This window comes from Eptatretus burgeri, chromosome 10 (assembly GCF_056783735.1).
Source record: "Eptatretus burgeri isolate ZD-2024b chromosome 10, Ebu_testis_v1, whole genome shotgun sequence".
Lineage (NCBI taxonomy): Eukaryota > Metazoa > Chordata > Myxini > Myxiniformes > Myxinidae > Eptatretus > Eptatretus burgeri.
The window spans coordinates 72170949-72189757 of NC_140970.1; the positions used below are offsets into that span (position 1 = coordinate 72170949).

Here is an 18809-nt window from a genome sequence, read left to right on the forward strand (position 1 = left end):
AAAAAAAAAAAAATTCTCTAACAGTTTTTTTTTGGGGGGTGGGACCAAGTCCAAAATCTAATGGCATGATCCTTGGACCATACCTAACCCCCCACCAAGTTTCGTTGAAATCCGTCGAGGAGTTTTTCCATAATACTGTTCACAAACAAACAAACAAACAAATAAACCTTGCCAAAAGGTGACCACGTGTGACTTCTTTAAGGTCACACTGAGGTGAACAGAGCTGCTATCCACCAGGAGCTACTCCTTGAGGAATATCTGCCTACGAGAGATTCCGATGAGAATCGTTCTACAGAGTAACCATGAAAAATATGCTATTGCCTCATAACGTCACCAAATGACGTCATAATGTCTCAAGCTTGACATATCTAAAAAGCACTCATCGAGGTGTTCAATTTGAGGTACTACACAATATGGTTCCTAAAACTTGAAAATTTGACCTTGGGGTCAAATATGTTTGACCTCAGGCGCTAACCATGAAGGTCAAGGCCAATCGCCACCAAAAAATAATCAACTGAGCGCCAGACCATGAACTATATTTCCATGAAGTTTGAAGACGATCCGATCAAAATTACTCAAAAAAATAAGGGTTTCGTCGACTCCCCTGATTTGCGACAAAGTGATCTTGACCTTTGACTTTGACCTTCAAAATTTTATGCGCTGAAAGGGACCTCTATAGGCCTCTGATATGCGAAGTTACAAAAATTTCCAATGATAACTGTGCTCTGCAGAGTTTTTTTATATACGTGATTACAGCCAAACAAACAAAAAACAAACAAAAAAAAAACATACAAGCTGACAAACATATCTTGGAAAAACTTCGTTTTGGCAAGATAACAAACAAACAAACAAACAGAAATGGGTGAAAACAGTAACCTCTGATCTTCGATGGCGGAGGTTAATAAAGTAAGCTGTTGGCAATTCTTAAATAATTTAATTTAAATTACAACTACGAAATAATATTTGAGGTTTACGAAATGTTATTAATAAAATTTAGCTTGGAGATTGTTGCGTAATCGTGACCTACATGCTGCTTTGAGTTTGTGTCTTGCCCTCATGAACACTGGGTTTGCAGCATTTACAGCTGAGTCTGTTGGGAAAGGTCTCCACCTACTTTACACACCTTTATTGGGCAACATTTGCGCATTCTTCCCCACAAAACTGTTCAAGCTCAGTCAAGTTGCATGGAGAGCATTGATGGACAGCAATCTTCAAGTAATGCCACAGATTTTCCATTGCATTTAGGTCGAGGCTCTGACCTGGCCACTCAAGGAAATTTATCTTTTTGTTACTTAGCCACTCCAGAGTAGCTTTCACTGTGTGTTTCTGGTCGTTGTCATGCTGAAAAGTGAACTTCCGTCCCAGCTTTCTTGCAGAGGGTTTTCCTCTCGGATTTTTCTGTATTTTGCTCCATATTTTTTCCCTTCGATCCGAACAAGTGCCCTAGTCCCTGCTGAGGAGAAACATCTCCATAACATGATGCTGCCACCACCATACTTCACAGTAGGGATGGTATTTTTTGGTTGATGTGCTGTGTGGGATTGTGCCAAACGTCACATTTGCATTTAGGTCAAAAAGTTCCATCTTGGTTTCATCAGATCTCACAACTTTTTGCTACATGGCTTCAGAATCTCCAGGGTGGTTTTTTGCAAACCTCAAACAGGACTCAAGGTGATTTTTTTTTGTTGTTGTTGTTTTTCTTGAGTTATGGCTTCCTTCTTTCCACCCTACTGTGCAGGCCAGACTTGTGGAGCACTTGGGATATTGTTGTCACATGCACACAGTGACCAGTCTTTGCCATAAAGGCATGTAGCTCTTTCAAAGTTGCCATTGGCCTCTTGTTCACATCTTGAATCGGTCTCCTTGCATGGTCATAAAGTTTGGAGGGACAGCCTGATCTAGGCAGGGTCTTGGTGGTACCATCTGCCTTCCATTTCTTAATGATTGTCTTGACTGTGGTCCAGGGGGTATTCAAGACCTTTGAAATGTTTTTTATATCCATCCCCTGATCTGTGCTTTCCACAACTTTATTCCAGAGGTCTTTTGAAAGCTCATTGGTGCACATGGTTCAGTCTTTGGTGTGAAATGCACTACCCAGCAGAGGAAATCTACAGGAACAACTGATTTTATTCTGAAATAATCAGAATCACTGCAATTTAACACAGGTGGAGGCCAATTAACTTTGTGTGTGATTTTGAATGTGATTGGATACACCTGAGCTAATTTACAATTGCTGTTATAAGGGGAGTGGACACTTATCCAACCAAGATATTCTAGTTTTGTATTTTTAATTAATTTTCTGAAATTTGTAGAATTTGTTTTTCACTTGGAAGTTGTCGGTTACGATATGTAAATTCTTCTTCTTCTTCTTTCGGCTGCTCCCATTAGGGGTCGCCACAGCGGATCATCCATCATGATCCGCATAATGATTTGGCACAGATTTTACGCCGGATGCCCTTCCTGACGCAACCCTGGTCGCCTCTTACGACACAGGGATATGGTTACGATATGTAAATAAAGGTTGAAAAAGTGATTTAATGCAAATTAATTCTCGGCTATAAGGCAACAAAAGGTGAAAATTTTGAAAGGGGTTGTAGACTTTCGATCGTGTGTGTGTGTGTGTGTGTGTGTGTGTGTGTGTGTGTGTGTGTGTGTGTGTGTGTGTGTGTGTGTGTGTGTGTGTGTGAAACATGGGTGAAGTGGCTGTAAGTGAGTCGCATGTTCAGAGCAAAACATATCAAAAACTTGCAGAAAATGAGTTCTGTGGCATCCTATAACAGCTACTTTCATCACCTGTTCAGAGCAAAGTGAGCCATCAGGTAATAAAACTTTTGCTTGAGCAATACTACTATGTAAAAGCATAAACTACTTGTCAAAGCACAGAGACTGAAATATCACTTGGTGATGAACATTTAAATTTTTCAGTATTTTGTTGGTAAAAAATTATTGTACTGTATCCAAAGTCAAGTCTGTGTTGGAGCTAGAATACATAACAGAAGAAGAACAGTAGAAAGGGGGGTAACACCAACAGTATGGTCGAGGGACACAACGGAGGGACATTTTTGTATCCAGGAGTGTGGCTCATGGAAGACCAAGGTAGAACTGGCTGGCATAAACATCAAGGGAATGATATGAATTAACATGAAAAGTGGAGAGTGAGGAGTGGAGGAAACGCTGAAGCTAGTAAGTAAGATGGTTGAACTCGGAAAGGTTAATGGGGTGAGTAATAAGGATCATGGGACAGAATTGAGGCTGCCCAGATATGGCAGTGCACTACTTTTATTGAAGTCCTGGAAGGAAGAATGAGGCAGAATACAGCTTTTGGAAGGTGGTTCCAGAGAAGGGAGAAGCAAAGAATAATAGTTAAGGTGTGTATAAATTGGCATGGAATTGTATATAGGCCAAGGTGTATTAACCCTAAGGGAGTGTCAGCATGTGTATTGTGTAGCCAAGCTGCACATCACTTAGGGGCTAGCAGGATAGCCAAGAGGTACCCACACAGATCTCTGTGCTATGTAGCCTCCGTTAAAATCTCGCTCCAACTACAGGGTGGTTAAAAATATATTTATTTATTTATTTGTTTTAATTTATTATCATTTATATATCTATTTTTAATTTATTTTATTTTATTTGAGAACCCTAAATAATTCCCATACACCTAAAAGCTTTATCAGTTAGGAACCTAATATTTTGCATAAATATAGCCTAGTGTTACAGAAAGACATGCCATGATCCACACAATTAATTACCTGAAATGAAGTGCTGAAAGTGTCCACCACCATATTGCAGGCACAAATTCATTATTCGTAGCATGCTTTCCAACACAGAGTGTAGTATTTCTTGGGGAATGTTGCTGATTGTGTCACTGATTATTGCTTTTATTTCACCAAGAGTGTGTGGATTTGCAGCGTCCACTATATCCTTCAAATATCCCCACAAAAAGAAATCTGGCGATGTAAGATCTGAGAATTGAGGTGGCCATAATGACTTGTACTACACAGTCACTAAAGAGAAGCCTAAGTTCGTTCATGCTGTATCTCGAAGTGTGACTCGTGGCACCATCTTGCTGAAACATCCTTGGTTTATTTCGTTTTCTGTAAGATGCCGAAGAAACTCGTGGATTATGTTGATGTAACGTTCTGAGTTTACTGTTTCTGAGAAGAAAATTGGGCCGATAATTCTTTGCCGACTTGCAACACAGCAAACACCAATTTTCGTGGAATGCAATGCCTTTTCATGCATTGCATAATGTTGATCACTTAGCCATAAACAAGTGTTTTGTGAATGTATATGCCCAGAAAGATGAAACCATACTTCGTCTGTAAAAAACACACAACATACAAAACATTGTCTTGTTCTCTTACCATCCTCTGGAGCCACTCGGTCGGCTGCACGTTCCTCTTTATCTGGCTCCAGTAACTGATGCACTGTACGACTTTTGTAGGGATAAAGTTTGAGTGTCTTGACCGCCTTCCTTGCACTGGAATTTGAACAGTGAGCTTGTTGTGCTAAACATCTCAGAGATTTATTCAGACTTGCTTCCATTCTTTCCCACACTTCATCCACTTTCTCTGGTGTAACAACACTTGGCTGGCGCATGTGCTTTTTAACTGTCCACAGCCTGTTTCTCTGAACTGCTTCATCACTTTCCATTTCACTGATTTTGAAGGTTTCGTCCGACCACCAAAGCAACTTCTAAATGCAATCTGGCATTCCCTGAAGGATGCAGTCTTAAACGCTCGTTCTTTCACAGTGAGCGCCACGGCGTGACTGAGTGAAAACCCTTAAACATCACTGCTGGTCACGTGATAAATCACTTGATACGTGATAACTCTCAGGATCATGGCACATCTTTTTGTAACATTGGACTACATTTACGCAAAATATTAGGTTCCTAACAGATATAGTTTTTAGTGTATGGGAATTATTTAGGGTTCTCAAATAAAAAAAAATCACTCTGTATAAACTGTCATCCTGGTGTTTTGCATGCAGGGTAAGGCATCAATGTGTGTGCCGATTCTTAAATGTACGTTAAACTGGTCGTCTCATCTGCTGGCATTAGTTGGTGGACATTGAAGATCCCATGGTACCCTTGATGAAGTCGGCAAGTTTTCGATGACATCCTGAACAAATTCCAAATTCCTACTCTAATTTCAGGGAGGGTTCACTGCATCAATGGCACAGCCGTCCCCCCCTTCCCCCCCCAGGAAATGATTCCACCCACAGCCATGTGGTTGGCTGCAGAAAATAATGGAAGAAGATATGGATATGGAAGATGAAGATGCACATCACTGTAATGTGCATGTACATTATTGTGTCAGGCTCATTATGTTATCTCATCTCCTCCAAAGTCTTTCAGTAATTTTAGGTGATTGGTCTGAGAAATTTGGTGAGCATGGTTCAGCCAAAGGCATGCAGGCTTGCTGGCATCTTTTTCTCAATAGTGAAAGGTGTATTAGTTTTTATTCACAATGTGACAACTTGGAAGAAAACTGGAAAATCAATGCTTTTGAGATGTTTATTTGTGTAGCTTGATGTAGCTTTGCTAAGCTACAATTAGGAAGAATTATTCGGTTGGCAGGTATGTAGGTGGGAGCATTATCTGCAGTGACGACTATAGAAATACGAACAGCTGTGCATGACGGCTTAACGAGTGCTTTCTTGCAAGCCAAGCCAGCTTGGAATGCAGACAGTTTGTGCTAGTTATGCTTCACCCTGAGACTAGTTCTTTTTATTTCTGTTCACTTCTTTTATATGCCTCCGTAGACCCGAGGCATTGTTTTCAGGTTGTGTGTCCGTGCATCCATCCATCTGTCCATCACCTGTTTTTTGTTACCATGATAACATCTGAACCACTGAAGAGAGTTAAACCAAACTTGGCACAAGTATGGGCTGCAATATGATGATGAACTGATTCAGTTTTGGGTTCAACAGGTTAAAGGTCATGTGTGTCTTGAAAATCTTGATGTAGACCATAACTGGACTTAGAAGCATCCAATGTCTCACTTCTACTTATCTCTTTTTCTCTCTCACGCTCTTTCATGTGACCTTTAATTGAGATCAAATGTAAGCGGATTCACATCCCACGCTGGTGGAAGCATATCCATCGACACATTTGTGTCATTTTACTTTCCAGTTGAATTTATTCTGAGTGCCACTGTATTTTCTTGCATATTTTGGCAGCACACATGAGATAACCTCCATCCTTTCTTGCCACCAACTCTCAAAGCCTCTTTGTGCTTTAGAATCTTTGTGCTTTTAAATCTTCTAAACTCTGTTGTGTTCCTATGTAGCACTTAACATGGTAAAAAGGGAGGTAAACAATGTGTTGAAGAATATGGGAGCATAGCTTTTTATTTTGTTTAAAACCACCCAGCAATTTCTGACTTTTAAATCGGTAAGTAATGAGTATTAAACTTGCACCTTTTGATGTCTTTATTCACAAATATATTTTAAAATATGATTTCTGCCAAGTGTTTCTTGAAGAACAAGTACCGCTTGTCTCACAGGCTCCAGAATGGTGCAACCGTTTCCACTTGTGGATGAAGAATAGTTGTTTTTTTGGGTTTTTTTAATGCAAGATGGAGACTCGTAGAAGAGTGAGGTGACGGAAGGTTATAAGGAAGGTACTGGCGTAGTGATTTTCTACGATCGCGGAAAACAGATGGAATCGATGACTTGAAATGGATAACTGAATCTGACCTCGGGGGTGGGGGGGAGTCGCATGTCTTTTCCGCAGGCAACCGTGACGGGCCATGACCTCCTTTTGGTTGCATATATTTTCTGCATCTCGTGGATTGTGAGTTGGACAGGTGACTGTGACGGTTGGGGTGGAGTTTTGAATGGAGTGAGGAGAGGATTGATGCCTTAGGGTTGGGAGGGGGATTGTGAGGGTCAAGGGTTGTGAGGTGGAGGTTGAGGAGTTTTGGTTTGTGAGGAGTTGAGGACTTGAAGTCACATTTTACATTACGTGAAATTTCCACTGGTCCCTGCTAGTTCACCGTGTTGTCTGATTGTGTGTGTGTGTGTGTGTGTGTGTGTGTGTGTGTGTGTGTGTGTGTGTGTGTGTGTGTGATTCTCCACAGAGTTAGTTTCCACAGCGTAATTACAAAAAGTATTTTAAAAATAAAAGCCCACCGTAATTTGATGCACATGGGATACCATCAAAACTGAGCACGAGCACAGCCAATGCTCCACTCGTGTCAATCTCAGCTGCTTCGGATGAGCTTCGCTGTGAATCTCAATTTTGATGGTTGGCACAAAATACAGAATGAAATTCTATCTCGAAATCTCTGGAGAGCCCAGTTAAAGTGAAATTACATTTGAAAGTTGCTCCGCTTTGTTGAAAAATTTCCATGAAAATATGATCGGCGGTTAAAATAATTTTTTTTTTTTTTTAAAGTCTCGCATGTGCCCATGTGTGCAATTTTTGGGAAACTTTTTTTTATAAACTGTGAAAACTTGTTGAAATACAGATAAGATTCCCAAAAGTATTTATATGTAAAGTGCCTTAAGAAATTATTCCCACCCCTTGACTTTTGTCACATTTTGTTGTTGTAGCCTGAATTTTAAATGGATTAAATAAAATAAAAATTGTCACCAATCTATCTGAAACACTTCATAATGACAGTGAAAACATGTCTAAAAATTTTCATAACAATTAAAAATGAAAAGCTGAAATGCTTTGTGTCAATAAGTATTCAACCTTTTTTCAATGACACTCCAAATTGAGCTCAGGTGCATCCAATTTCCTTTGATCATCCTTGAGATGTCTCTCCAACTTGATTGGAGTCCACCTGTGGCCAATTCAATTGATTGGACATGACTTGGAAAGAAACATACCTTTCTATATAAGGTACCACAGTTGACAGTACATGTCAGAGCAGAAACTCTGCCTTGTAGTCCAAGGAACTGTCTGTAGAACTCCGAGATAGAATTGTGAGGAGGTATAGATCTGGGGAAGGGTATAAAACAATTTATAAAGAGTTGAAAATCCCCCTGAGCACAATGAGCTCCATCGTTAGGAAATGGAAAGAATATAGAACTACCCAGACTCTTCCGAGAGCTGGCTGTCCGACCAAACTGGGCAACTGGACAAGAAGGACCTTGGTCAAGGAGGTGACCAATAACCCAATGACCACTCTGACAGAACTACAGCGTCCCTTGGCTGAGATGGAAGAACCTGCCGGAAGGACAACAGTCTCTGCAGCACTTCACAAGTCTAGGCTTTATGGGAGAGTGGCCAGACGGATTCTACTCCTGAGAAAAAGGCACATGACAGCACGCCTGGAGTTTGCAAAAAGGCACGTGAAAGATTCTGAGAGCATGAGGGAAAGGCTTCTATGGTCTGATAAAATGAAAATTGAACTCTTTGGCCTCAATGCAAATCGCTACCTCTGGCGGAAAACGACCACAGCTCATCATTCATCTAACATCATCCCAACCGTGAAGCATGGTGGTGGCAGCATCATGCTATGGGGATGCTTTTCAGCGGCATGGACTGGGATACTTTTAAGGATAGAGGGAACAATGAATGGAGACAAATCCAGGCAAATCCTTGAGGAGAACCTGCTTCAGAGTGCAAAAGACCTTCGACTGCGGCGAATATTTATGTTCCAACAAGACAATGACCACAAGCATACAGCCAAAGCAACGCTTGAATTGTTTCAGAACAAGAACATGAAAATCCTTGAGTGGCCCAGCCAAAGCCCAGACTTGAATCCCATTGAGAATCTGTGGAGAAACTTGAAGATTGCTGTTCACCGATGCTGCCCATCCAATTTGACAGAGCTTGAGTAAATCTGCAAGGAAGAATGGGAGAAAATCCCTAAATCCAGATGTGCAAAGCTGATGCAGACATAACCAAGAAGACTCTAAGCTGTAATCACTGCCAAAGGCACTTCTACAAACTATTGACTCAGGAGGTTGAATATTTATTGACGCAAGACATTTCAGCTTTTCATTTGCAATTGATTTGTAAAAAAAAATTCTAAAAACATTTTTTCACTTTGTCATTGTGGGATATTTTGTGTTGATCAGTGACAAAAAATCTCAATTTAATCCATTTTAAATTCAGGCTGCAACAACAGAATGTGACAAAAGTCAAGAAGTGTGAATACTTTCTGAAAGCACTGTATACGAAACAAAAAACCTGGTGTGATTTTGTTGATTTACGTACTGCTTGCTACATCTATGTATCTCCTTGGTTGGTAAGCATATGTGGACATCGTAATCAAGATTAATTTATTTTCATGCCACATTCCATGGATCCGGTTTCCATGGATCCGGTTCCCACATATTTTCCCACCTGCTGTTTATAATTTTATTTTCATTTTATTCCAAATTCCTGCTCCAACTCCTGTTCTAACCCCACGTTTGTCACCCGAATGGCAAAATACACCCCCGAGGACGTCTTGGAGGATTTTAGATGCGGAGACTTGAGGAAAATTGTAAAAAAAAAATACAATGCAAGTGCACAAATAAATGCTCCTTTTTCCATTGAGAACACGAAGCAGAATTTTTTTTGAAACAGAACTTTGATAGTTGGACAAAGAAAACAAAGGAATGAACAAACTTGTAAAGAGAAAGGTAATGAATTGATTGTTAAATCGGTTTCTGCACTTTCTCATCTTCAGCATCTGAGCAAATGGAGAGCACTGAAATATTTAATAAAAAAATTGTACTATATATAGCCCTCCAAGATATGATTCCACTGTAGTTTGTTTTCCTATAGTGACCTTCTTCTAATGTTGTCATGTTATGCAGCGTTCAATGTGTAGAATTGTTACCTATCTTGCAATGGATGTACCCAGCTATCCTTTGATCTTTTGCAACAAAAATGCAGCATTGACTTTGATCGGTTTTTTTTTTGTGAACCTATAGTTTCTCAATATCTTTCTAGTTGTACAACATTCGGCCTACTCGAGTCAACTGTAGGTAAATGGAACACAAGTTCATGCCAATGTTATAAAGACAGACAGACTAAAATTATTGATAGATCAAGCTTGAATAATTTTAGAATGTCAAGTCGTTGAATATTATTCCTGATATCGAGCAACTCTTGGGCAAAGCTGCAAGGGACAGGGTCTGAGTTCTGTTTGTTGTCAAAGGTATCTTATCCACACGCATTTGAAAATCTGATAATGTTTAGAAATTAATACCTCTGCTTATGTCATTACTATCCCTGTACTTTTCATAATACAGGTAGGGCAAGAGTGTATTTATTCCTTTTTTTGATGAGGAAGCATTAAACATATTCCTCTTCACACCTCTTCTGGCATTGTGATTGATATTTGAAGTGGTGGGGCTTTGTTTTCATCAATGGAGTTTGGAGATATTTATATGATCAATTGTAAACACTTTTCTGCAAATTCATGTTTGTTCCACTCATTTTGGTCATGATCAGGTTATTTTACCACCTCAAAGGAGAGAAGAATATTATTTGAACACGTTTATCACAAGTACTGACATCTAGCCTTGTGTGTATGGTGTCCACTAAAAATGTTTTATTTTTTGCAACTTCTGCTTCAGCATTTTGATTTCTTGCAACATGCAGCATTTTGATTTCCATTTTTAATTTTTTTTTTTCCCCAATCCCAAAAGGTGTTTTCAGTCCTCTCCTTTTCCTTATTATAAAAAAATGGCATTATTAAGAGTAACCATCTCATGACCTTTTGCCAACAGTGGAATCATGAGTGCTTCCTTTTTTTCCTTCCATCCATCACATTATGCAAACCAAAGTTCATGCACCACCCCTGTCGGCAGATTTTACAAGCTGTTCCACACTCGTATGTCCTCTTGCTTTATTGTTCTTTTGCTTTGTGAATAACATTGCTCCTTGCTTTGTGATTAACCACCTGCTGAGGTTTTATGGTTGGAATGGATATTTATACCTTTGAGCTGTCAAGTCTGGGTTTGATTCCCAACCCGACTACAAACTGTTGGATTGGTGCTTTGTATGCAAGGCATTGCATCACAAGGTGCACCCTTCCTTGGATGTCTGTTAAACCAGGTGTCTTGTTTGCTCGCATTCATTTGTGGTTGTTAAGGATCCCACAGTGTCTTTTGCAAAGAGTGGGTTTGTTGTTGCCAGCACCCTTAACAAATTTCTAATGTCTTCCACCTACAGTCAAGGGCTGGGCCCAGTCAGCCAGTTCTTTTAAATATTTGAGCCAAAAATTCTTCAACTGACCCCACAAGAAGGTTGGAATTATTGGGGCCGTTAAAGAAGTAGCAGTGCGGTCTTCAGTTGTATCACTTGATGTTCCTACTGTATTCGTTTTTGCTCCTCTTTGATCAACTTTTCATTGGCCTTGCCTGAATGGGGAGGCTATTCTTGGGTATGCATGTTTGTTTCTTCTGCCACCGAAGGTGAAAGTGGTTATGTTTTCAGCCCTCTCTGTTTGTTTGTTTGTGTGTGTACAGGATATCTCCAAAAGTTGCGGACGGATCCGGATGAAATTCTGTGGACAGGTTGGTGTGTGACAATGACAAACTGATTAGATTTTGGTGAATATCTGGATCTGGATCCGACTACTAGAATCTTTTTAAAGTGATTCTTCACCATTGAGAGATGGGGCCAAAAACGATATACAGGGTGTCCCAAAAAATATACAACTTTTCATCTGCAAAGAGGATGGTCATAACATATTTTTTTTTAAAAGATATATGGCTGGATAGAAAGCTGAAAGGTTGACGTTTATTGTACCAATGACAAAATTGCCACCAAAATTTAAATTTTGGTATAGAATCGTCGTTTTTTTTAGACCACATGTTCGACGAAGGCGCCACGTTGTCCGATCACTGTCTGCAAACACGGTCATGTTCTCCATCACTTTGGGAAACGTTTCCTGAGGAATGTTCTGGATTTCTCGGTGGATGTTTTCCTTCAGCTGATCAAGAGTCTGAGGCCTAGGGTTTCCATAGATCCTGTCCTTGAGATGCCCCCACAAGAAGTCTGGAGGAGTAAGGTCAGGGGAATACGGTGGCCACACAATGTCTTCATAGAGGGAGATAAAGTGGCCCTCAAAATGTTGGTTGAGAAAACGCCTTGTTTCTCTGGCTGTATGGGGCAGTGGCACGTCCTGCTGGAACCACTGGGTTCTCATCTGGATCAGGTTGTTTCTCCTACGGGCCTGAGTACGTAGCTCGGGCAGATAGAATTTCTGAATCATTTCGCAATAGTTCCTCTGGTTTACCGTGCAAGTGCGTCCCTGGTCATCTTCAAAGAAGTATGGACCAATTATCCCATACCAACCAACCGCCACCCACATGGTGACTTTGAGAACAGATCGGGGCATCAGTTCAGTTGATGCATTACCAGGATTTTTAGTTCTCCAGTACCGAAAGTTTTGCTTGTTTACCTCACCGGACAAGTGAGCATGGCATTCGTCCGTCATGTGAAGTTTTTTGAGGAAGTCTGCATCTTCCTCCAACTTTCCTGAGAACCAATTTGCAAAGTCTAGTCGTTTGCATTTCTGTTGATCAGTAAGCACCGTTTCCGTTTGAATTTTGTATGGAAAGGCATGAATGTCTTGGTGAAGGATCCTCTGAACGGTGCTCTTATGTATGTTTGTCTCGGCAGAAAGTCGTCGAATCGATTTTTTTGGACTCTGAACGACCGCCTGTCTCACCATTTCCACATTTTCTTCACTACTACCTGTCCTCTTCCAACCACTGTGACCCTTGTGAAGGTCACAGATGGTTCCTACATTGGTAAACTTTGCGATGGTGCACTTTATTGTCCGAAAGTTTTGTGCATGGTGCAAGTGGATACCGAAATGTCTCGAGTAAAGACGTTGCACCTGTATGACACTTTTTGTCTGGTGCCAAAGTTCAACAATTTTCGTCCATTGTTGTATGGTCAGTCTTGGCATTTTTCTGGCGCTTGCTTGGTATCAAAATAAACTTCAGGGTCTCTGCAACAAGAGCTGAAGCATTAGTGACAAAATTACTGCTTTTTTAGGATCAAACGAAGCATTTTAAAAGTTGTATATTTTTTGGGGCACCCTATATTGCACAATATCTCAAAAAGTTGTGGACGGATTTGGATGAAGCTTGGTGGACATGTTGGGTGTGTGACAATGAAGAATTACTTCAATTTTGGTGAAGATCCGGATCTGATAAAAAAAATTTCAGTGATTCTTCACCATTAAGAGATTTGGCGAAACCAATAAATTACACGATATATCAAAAAGTTGTGGACGGATTCAGACGAAACTTGGTGGACATGTTGGGTGTGTTACCACGACACACATGCAATTTTGGTGAAGATCCGAATCCAGATCCGACTACTATAATTTTTTTAAGTGATTCTTCACCATTGAGAGATCGGGCTCAAAAAAGATATATGGCATGATATCTCAAAAATATATTTGGCGCGATATGTTCTCATGGATCAGGCATTATGGGGCCGAGGGATGCGTGCTACCGAGTGCCCTTCTAGTTTGTGTCTGTACTCTGATCAACTTTAATATAACGCCTTAGACACAGCTAGATAAAGCTGTCTCGTTTGTCCGTATTATTTACACATATAATTTAAACACAAGTTGATGTTGAATGTGGATTATGTCCAAGTTATCCCTTTCCGTTCCTGAGTGTGTACCTTTCCGTTCCTTGACCTTAGGGCTGAGACGCTTTGACTTTTTTGACCCAATTATTAAAATTGGTTTTCTCCATATTCTCATAATAAAGGTTTGTTGAAAATTTGATGACAAAAGCTCATATGGTTCGATAAAAGCTGTGTCCAAGATACAGATAGATAGACAGACAGACATACAGTCAGATACAGACAAACAAACACATACGTTCAGAAGCGATTGCAAAACCTCGTCTCCTGCTGCGTGGGTGGACGGGCTAATTACTTGTGTTTTATTTTTGATTTTAAGCACCAGAATGTAAAAAGCAAGAAATAATGTTGTTTTGAAAACACTTGGGATTCTCACCATTGTATGTTGAACCTGAAAAGTGTTCATTGCTCAAATAATCATTATAATATAATCACCTGAGATTACATCGGTGAATCACCTCAGTGCATGGCCGACGATATGGACCTGTTTACACTTTATTACCCACAGTATAGAGCGGATTGGTGGTGGAGAGGGAAAAACTTTGTTGCATGGCCCTGGCTGGTGTGGTCTCCATTTCCATGGTTGCTCAGAAATCTGACCCAGAGAGAGAGAGGAGTTGGGCACCTCTGGGTCTGTTTGCCCATAGAAACATCACCACTGTGACCTAATGACCTGCAAAAAGTTTTGGAACTTCCATCACCACAACTAAACAGTCTGAGAGGTTGGTGTAGATGTAGAATATTTACTTTTGAGTTGTCTAGTTTCACCTAGATCCTCGAGTGGCCCACTCTAAACTCTTGGTAGTTCACAAGCAGGGCGTTGGATGATTGAGTGTACCAATTCTCGGATGGATGTTAAGCTCAGGGGGGACCTGTGTTCCAGCATTAGTTGGTGTACCTTAAAGATCCCACTTTGATGTATTGCTGGCACCCTTGCACAGTTGAAACTTCCTGCCCTAACCTGCAAGAGGCACTGCACCAGTGGCACAACCATGGCCATTAGAAAATGGTACACACCTGCAGGATGAATGTGTAACTGACTCTTGGTCCATTGTACATGTAACTAACAAAAAAAAAAAAATTACCATCAAAAGTATTGGGCTGTTGGGTTGTCAATAGGGTGTGTGATTATATATCCTTTAGGAAACATGGTGGCTCAGCTCAGATCCTAATCTTGGTTCATATCAAGGTGTGCCATTTTTAGCTCCTCTCAGCTTCAGCAATATTTTATTTTAACAAATAAACAACTTCAGTAATGAATTTTGGTCCGACTATGGCCCTCAGGTAGTGCAGCAAGATTGGTTGGTTTCCAAGATTCCACTTGGTTCGATTTGGGTTTGTAGGTCATGAACAAAGGTGTGTGTGTGTGTGTGTGTGTGTGTGTGTGTGTGTGTGTGTGTGTGTGTGTGTGTGTGTGTGTGTGTGTGTGTGTGTGTGTGTGTGTGTGTGTGTGTGTGTGTGTGTGTGTGTGTGTGTCGTTATCTCCATAATTCTGGTTTCAGAAGGTGGAACAGAGCCCTCCCAGGACTAGAAGTGTCCACCTTCGTTTCGGTGAAAGATTGTCATTCATGGCCTAACTTGTGAAACTGTGTTGCTCTCAGAGTTTTGTTCAGAGGGCTCTTTCCAGGATTGTCACTGACCCCCTGCACAGCCTGAAAGTGTAGTTTGTTCGTGGTAATGTTCCCAGGGATTGTTTGTAGGATCTTTGTGAGGTTCTTCTTTGTCATTCCTGTTGCTACAATAATCAACTAGCCGAAACCCCGTCACAGACGGATTCCAATCATTCAACCACCCTAACCAGCTCACCCATACTCGAGGGACATGGACTGGACAGGGCGTGCTTGCCCCCGCCTCCCACCCCCGCCTTCAATTTGCTTACCCCCGCCCAAAAATTTAATTACGCTGGCCCCGCCCCGCCTCTTCAATCCCCGCCCCCGTCTCTTGATCCCCCGGGACCCCGCCCCCCTGTCCCCCCCCTCACACTCATCTCTGCCTAATTCACCCCAGCCCCGCCCACTCATCCCCCGCCCCATTTCCCCCTGTCTCCCGCTTTCAATTTGCTTACCCCCGCCCAAAAATTTGCTTACCTTGCCCCCCCTCCTCTTCACTCCCTGCCCTCGTCTCTTCATCCCCCGCCCCCGCCTCTTCACTCCTCACCCCCGTCTCAACGAAAAGTGTTTATTCTGCTTCAGAGTTGAAAGTTGACTATTGCCACTATGTGCGATGCACTCTTACAGGTACGAAGTTTCTTTCAGTCCAGGTCACAGTACTGAGAAAAACGTGACGCGACCGCTAGGAGGAGCACAAAATTGGTCCTTCAGTATTAATATATAGAAGATACAATGTTTCTTGTTACATTTTTGTGTCAAATTCACATTCTGAGGTAGTCAGCATGTGCAGAAGAGGGTTTTACATTGCAGACGCTATTTTCGAGGAGTGGAATTACACCTCTCAGCGGTAACTGTCTGTCGACGACAGACGTAATGACGTCAGCGAATGACCGATGATGTCATGATGTCCTGACACCTCTCAGCAGTGACGTCACACGTCGCCATGTAAAACGAAAAGTGTTTATTCTGCTTCAGAGTTGAAAGTTGACTATTGCCACTATGTGCGATGCACTCTTACAGGTACGAAGTTTCTTTCAGTTCAGGTCACAGTACCGAGAAAAACGTGACGCGACCGCTAGGAGGAGCACAAAATCGGTCCTTCAGTATTAATATATAGATGGTACAATTTTAGCGCTCTTCAGCTTCCAGGATCTTTTCACTTCATTTTTGAGGTCCTGATATTTGGCCATTTTCTTTGTTTCTGTGTTATTTGGATCAAAATTGCTGGGTACTGAAACCTCAATTAACAATGCCTTGTTTTCCTTTTTGTATCTGAGTACTATGTCTGGTCGAAGTGTTTTGTTTTCCATGTTTGCACTGGATGGGATCATCAGGCCGTATGTGAACATTATGTCCTTGTTTTCAGTGATTGCTTTTAGTTTCCATGAGTTTTGTGGAACTGGGATATTGAAACTTCTGCAGATGTGCCAATAGATTACTCGACATCCCTTGTTGTGCCTTTGTGTGTTGAGCTGTTCTGACATGAGGTTTTTTTACATCCTAATAGGAGGTGGCTCATGCTTTGTTTCTACCTTGTAAAAGTTAAACTTGTCAGATTGGTTGAGTCCCAGCATTTTTTTTTTTTTGTTAAAGTCATTTGTGTAGTGTCCTTGGTCTTGGACATTTATAATTGTGTGTGTGTGTGTGTGTGTGTGTGTGTGTGTGTGTGTGTGTGTGTGTGTGTGTGTGTGTGTGTGTGTGTGTGTGTGTGTGTGTGTGTGTGTGATTTTTTTCCCATGTTGTCCACACCTGCAGGCTTATCCAAGAGGGTCTCTGATGGGTGCATCCCATTGTGTTCATCATGTTTCCTGATCCCCTCTCGACTCTGGTCTTGTCTTGTTTCATTGTCATATTTTGCCTCTTGCTCTCAAACACACCTTCCTTGTCTTCCTGCAAGCAGGGTGGTCTCATACCGTCTAATTCCCCAAACGCCGAGAAACTAGTCCTGCATATTAGTGCTCCATACTGGGAAACCTGGACTCAAACAGTTCATTAGGGGTGGATGGGGAGGTGTGACTTTGGTGTAGGGAGGGGGAAGAGGGAGTTGTTATCAAAAATAACTTGGTGGGGGGGGGGGGTTGCTTTACACATCTGCTTACGGGACAGACATGTAGGTTATTGATCGACAGGTGACCTCGAAGTATATGATGCCTCGCTCCACCAAGGTAGACCGACCAAAAATCGTTCTTAATTTTACATAAACACCACCAGGGGAGGGAGGCACTGCTGCAAAAGGCATGAGCTTGCTTCCAGTGCAGTCAAACCTTTATTGAATGACCACTACAGGGAAACTGAGAAAGTGTCCTTTTATAGATAGGTGGCATTTCTGTATTCGTTCTGTGGTGGCTATTTTGATTTTCATTCAAACTAAGTGTCTCTTCTCATACATGTAACCCTGTAAGGTATCGCCATGCAATTTTCATACAGTAATACTTGTATTGTTTTGTTTATTTTATAGATTTTATTAATGTGCACAATGCATATTGCATACACGTTCATTGTTTACTCCCAAATATGTTTTCAATGTGTACTTTTAATTTGAAAATATATTTTGATTTTATTCTTGTTTGGTTTTTGTTTCTGTATGTATTTATTAAACCATTATGACTGAGAACAGCACTCGGTGGAGCGAATACCTCTGTCAGACTGAACAGTTTACTGTTTGTATCCCACTGATCCGCTGGATCTGGGCTTGAACCAAAATCCAACCGGCTTGTTCTTGTTACATACCCAACTCGTCCACCATGTTTTGTCATAACCCGTCCATAACTTTTTGAGATATGGGCTGTTTCACCATGATATGAGGGTACCAAGTTTGTCTTGCAACCACTAAAAATTCAAACTCAATATTTTTATATATTTTTATTTCTCCAAATCCAACATTGTTAATTACAACACTTGAATCCAAATTTTTGGAGCATCTGAATGAATATTTCTTATTAAAATAATACCCAAAGGATGTTAGGAGAGTATTTTTTAAACTAAAAGTCATTAATACAATTCAACTATAACCACAAAATAACAACACTATCAAACTTCAGTGGTTTCCATATGTTCCACAAGTATTATTCCATTACTGGAATTATGATTCAGTATACAAATGAAGTATATTTGTACAAAATTCAATGTCATTTCATGTGATTAATTTCCTGTTGAATGCCATTGAATAACTTTCCGGAGAGGACATTTTTGACATGGACATTCAATCAGTGTTGTAACAAGATAAATGACATAAATGTAAATACCTTTTACTTATGGTGGATATTCATGACCATGTCAACCTTAGAAAACATCAAAATTTATAGCCAGCAAGTAGTTTCCTTATAACTCGTGGCAGTTTAGGTGTTTCCGGAGAGGACACATTTTTGACAGACACGTGTAAGGCAATCAGTGCAGGCCATGCAAATAGAAGGTTATTGGCTACACTCAAACTTTGTAGCATAATATCAGTGCAGGTATATACATACTTGGTAAAACGCACAATAAACTTTAAAAAATACCCTTTATTTATATATAAAAAGTCTTCTGCAATATGCATTTCTGGAGAGTACATTTTTTGACGGACGAACGGTGGGACATATTTATTGAGGGTGAAATAAATATTCATAGTCTGAAATGAATAATATGTTGTG

The 18809-nt window shown here is 40.8% G+C and overlaps 1 protein-coding gene across 12 annotated transcripts in view; it reads left to right on the plus strand.

Annotated features, from left to right (window-relative positions):
• LOC147018853 (CCR4-NOT transcription complex subunit 6-like) overlaps positions 1-18809 on the plus strand; it is a 134214-nt gene that overhangs the window by 8484 nt on the left and 106921 nt on the right. For 6 of the 12 annotated variants that reach the window (XM_085898941.1, XM_085898940.1, XM_085898936.1 and 3 more), the window contains one exon: positions 11425-11472. The exons of 5 other annotated variants lie outside the window; for them this stretch is intronic. In XM_085898941.1, the coding sequence (XP_085755067.1) occupies positions 11425-11472 (48 nt within the window). Of the gene's footprint in view, positions 1-11424; positions 11473-14075; positions 14290-18809 lie in introns of all 12 variants that reach the window. One more of the 12 variants, XM_085898946.1, reaches the window with a different exon arrangement.